Source organism: Lactuca sativa, chromosome 9 (assembly GCF_002870075.4).
Source record: "Lactuca sativa cultivar Salinas chromosome 9, Lsat_Salinas_v11, whole genome shotgun sequence".
In the NCBI taxonomy this organism is placed as follows: domain Eukaryota; kingdom Viridiplantae; phylum Streptophyta; class Magnoliopsida; order Asterales; family Asteraceae; genus Lactuca; species Lactuca sativa.
In genome coordinates this window covers 195,809,977-195,814,099 of record NC_056631.2, presented here as the reverse complement: position 1 = coordinate 195,814,099, position 4,123 = coordinate 195,809,977, and the positions used below count along the sequence as shown (strand labels likewise).

General features: G+C 31.9%; 1 protein-coding gene across 1 annotated transcript; it reads left to right on the top strand.

The window, feature by feature from the left end:
• Positions 1-684: 684 nt before the first annotated feature.
• On the top strand, positions 685-3,681 carry LOC111905659 (WRKY transcription factor 6). Its single transcript, XM_023901352.3, has 4 exons — positions 685-1,096; positions 1,360-1,908; positions 2,214-2,327; positions 2,796-3,681. The coding sequence occupies exons 1-4, from the start codon at positions 890-892 to the stop codon at positions 3,465-3,467; spliced, it is 1,542 nt and encodes a 513-aa protein (XP_023757120.2). The 5' UTR covers positions 685-889; the 3' UTR covers positions 3,468-3,681.
• Positions 3,682-4,123: the final 442 nt, after the last annotated feature.

Here is a 4,123-nt window from a genome sequence, read left to right as displayed (position 1 = left end):
GTTTTTTTTTTCTCAACAGTCATAAAAAATGCCATTAATTTCGTAATTAGACAAATTTTAAATTGCGAAATTACTGCCACAACAAACTTGAAAACCTTAAAAACAGACTTTTTTTAATATAATTCTGTTTCAAAAAACTTTAATAATTTTAGGAACAAGAATTATTTTGAAATTCTAGAAGATTTTGAAATTTGAAATATATGTTTATTAAATAAATATTGTGTAAATGAGCAATTTAAAAACTTTTAGTAATATGTAACCCACTATAGTTGAAAACTGATTTTAGTAATATGTAACCCACTATAGTTGAAAATTGATTGTTATTTTCTGATATTATAAGAATGATAATTATTTGTTAAATTTCCATAATAAAACTATTATGTTTATGATTAATTGATTATCCTTAAGTATAGATTAGTTGGTTTATAATTCAATTTTTATTAAAAATATTAAATTTTTATTTTTTTAATATTAAGTTTAAATATTATTTCGTAAATATAAACTGAATAAAATTAATATTTACTTATAAAAGTAATAATATTATAATTATAATATATTGATGCAAACATAAATACATTAAAATCAAAATTTGAAAAGTAAATACACAAAAAAACAAAATCAAATCCCATGACTTTCTTAAATAAAAATCTAGAAAATGGAAACACTCAGATTCACCATATTTTTGTTTTTAGTCAGGAGTCATAACCTGATATCCATTTTTGTTGCCGAGTCCACTGCTCATTCGAAGACTCCATTTTCTCTCTCCTTCCTCTTCAATCTTCATATCTTCATAAATGGCCAAGTGGACTCTCCTTTGATTCAGATCTCATCACTCTGTTAATTCCACGCTCTCAGACACACGAAAAACTCCGATATTCAACAATCGTAAATGGACGCCGAAGCAGACTCCGCCGGAAACACCACCGCTTCTTCTTCTCATTCACCTACCACCATTCAATTTCCAGTCAACCTCACCGGAACTGCGTCTGATGATCAGAATAAACAGATGATGGATTTCTTTGCCGATAGAAAGGATGTAGATGAACAGTCAAAGTTCGACTGTGATACTTCCGATCATCTTCATCGTAATATCAACGTAAGTTTACGATTTTAGTATCTCATCTTTGTTACTCGTAATCAGACCGTTTTATCAAAACATGAATGAGTATATATAGATTTTAACATTAATTCAGAATGAATCCGATTAATCCGTGTTGATTTTGACATTCACAGATCTGTTTTTGTTTTTGAAGTAGGAATCATATGCAATGATTAGTTGATTAGGACTTAGGAGTAGTGTTCCTTCTTTAAAATTTTCTGGTTTTGCTATTTAATTGAATCGAATTGTGAACTATACAGACTGGTTTGCATCTTCTTACTCGAAGCACAAGCAACGATCATTCCGTTTCCGATGATGGAATGTCTCTGACTAATTCTAAACGAACTAAGAACGAGGTGATACATCATTACATACAACAACTAGAAGAAGAGAAAAGCGAGAATCAACGATTAAAACAAGAGTTGAATCAAGCAAATCTGAATTACAATACACTCCTGACGAAGGTGATTCGACAAAAACAAGAAAAAAATCTCGATGAATATCGTAAACCTAACATTGACGGAGGAGGAGGAGGAGAGATCCCGTTTATTGGTTTAGCAGATCCAACAACGGTGGAAACTGATGAGAATTCCCGATCGTCCTCCGATGAACTTCATCGAAAGTCGATCAATAATATCATCGGTAAAGATCAGAGAGAAGAGAGCCCTGAGCAGGCTTTGATTTGTTCAAACAAGGTCATGAGATTGAATGATTTGAAGAATGATGGCGATTGCAATATCGATCAAGCTACTGAAGCAACCATTCGAAAAGCTAGGGTTTCTGTTCGTGCTCGATCCGAAGCTCCCATGGTACGTACGTATATAGTACTTTTTAGACTACATATACATGAACACCATCAAAAATAGTAGTGGACTATATCATCATTGAAAACGTTGACTCTCTCATGTTGGTTTTTTTTATTAACAAAATCAGTACAAGTTGTTTTTCACCTAAATTATCCGTTGGTTGAAATATTTCTATCAAAGTGTCTATATCTACGTTCCTGTTAATCACTATCCTAATATGTTTTTACAACATATAATTAATGCAAAATAGTTTGAAAATCAAATTCTACATCATTGTTATTTGCTTATTATTATTATTATTTTTATAGATTACAGATGGATGTCAATGGAGAAAATATGGGCAAAAAATGGCGAAAGGAAATCCATGTCCTCGAGCATATTATCGGTGCACCATGGCTGTTGGTTGCCCCGTTAGAAAACAAGTAAGATTCTCTTGTGTTATTTATTTAATACTTCTATAAATTAGTTAGTTAATGTTGAAATGGTAAAACTAGTTAAAAAATTAAAAACCAAAAGTTTAAAAAAAAAATAGTTTTTGGATTCAATTTTTTTTTTTGTTTAAAATAAAAACTAAAACCTTTGGTGCCAAGCAAAAGTTTTTTTTTCTTTTTGAATTTATTTTATAAAGCTAAAAGCTTAAAAAATTCTCTAATAAAAAACCGTAACTTATTGAAAATGATAATTAATTTACTTTTTTTTTTTTTTTTTTTTTTTTTTTTTTTTTTTTTACTATTTTAACGTTATTTGAAAGGCATATACCAATTTAAATTTTGCATGTTTTTTTTAGGATAGAAAAAACTAAATAATATAATAATAAAAAAACAATTTTACTTCATAACTTAAAAAATTTCTTAGGAAAAATTAGTTAAATTCATAATGTGTTTGAACAGGTACAAAGATGTGCAGAAGATAGAACAATTCTGATCACCACCTACGAAGGCAACCACAACCACCCTTTGCCACCGGCGGCCATGGCGATGTCCTCCACCACTTCTTCCGCCGCCAGAATGCTCCTCTCAGGATCCATGCCCAGCTCCGACGGTATCATAAATCCCAATTTTTTAGCAAGAACTCTCCTCCCGTGCTCCTCAAACATTGCCACCATCTCCGCCTCCGCCCCGTTCCCCACCGTCACATTAGACCTCACTCAATCTCCGCCGCTGGGTCAACAACAGAACTTCGCCGGTCAAAATGGTGCTTTACTGCCCCAGATATTTGGGCAGGGTTTATACAACCAGTCGAAATTTTCAGGGCTTCAACTGTCACAGGATACGGCGGCCGGAATCATCTCGCAAATTGGGGATCTGTCTTCGTTGCAGTTGCACAACCAAGAACCGTCGCACACCGCTTTGGCTGACACCGTCACTGCCCTCGCCACTAATCCAAACTTTACTGCTGCTTTAGCCGTGGCGATTTCGTCGATTATCGGTGGCGGCGGTGGTAGCGACGGCGGTTCTCATCCAAACACCGCTGTAAACACCACAACCACATACAACAACAATAATGGCAGCGTCGCTACTAGGAACAATAAAGATAGCAATTCTTGTTTCCGAGGAAATTAATAATTTTTTTATTCATTTTAGTTATTCTTTTATACACACTTTTTTTTTTCTCTCGATTTTCCCTTCTTTCTTTGGTATTTTAAGAAGTTGTTGGGTGCATGATAGTCGATAGATAGGTTCTTTTGTTTTAAAGTTTTCCTTTTTGGTTTGAATAATGTAAGAGAAATTTGAGTTTTTATATTTATCATATTACAAATGTGACTGTTTTTCTTTCTTTGATAATTTTTTAGGGATACCGAGCAAACCGATGTTTTAAAAACCGGTTTGAACGGCAGGTTGAACCGGTTGGATCGGAAATCAGGGGAGGAAATGATTCAATTATCACCGGTCTTATGTTGATTTTTGAACCAACAGGTTTTTAGAAAAATCTGGTTGAACCGGTCAAAATAAACCGGTTAAACCGAATAAAAATATATGAAAAAGAACCATTTACATAATAAACTTTGGTGATTTTTTTTTTCAAATCAATTTATTTTTCTTTAAATAAAAACATATTATAAATATTATAAAGTTTTTTGATGTGTTTATATTCATCTTAAACAATATTTTGTTTCGGTATTATATATATATATATATATATATATATATATATATATATATATATATATATATATATATATATATATATTACGTATATAAATTGATATAAAACACAA

Excerpts from the sequence above, each read along its gene's own strand:
- LOC111905659 (XM_023901352.3), top strand. The coding sequence starts at position 890 with ATGGACGCCGAAGCAGACTCCGCCGGAAACACCACCGCTTCTTCTTCT. Across the intron at positions 1,097-1,359 it reads ATCTTCATCGTAATATCAAC|ACTGGTTTGCATCTTCTTAC; the intron begins GTAAGTTTACGA and ends TGAACTATACAG. Across the intron at positions 1,909-2,213 it reads CTCGATCCGAAGCTCCCATG|ATTACAGATGGATGTCAATG; the intron begins GTACGTACGTAT and ends TTATTTTTATAG.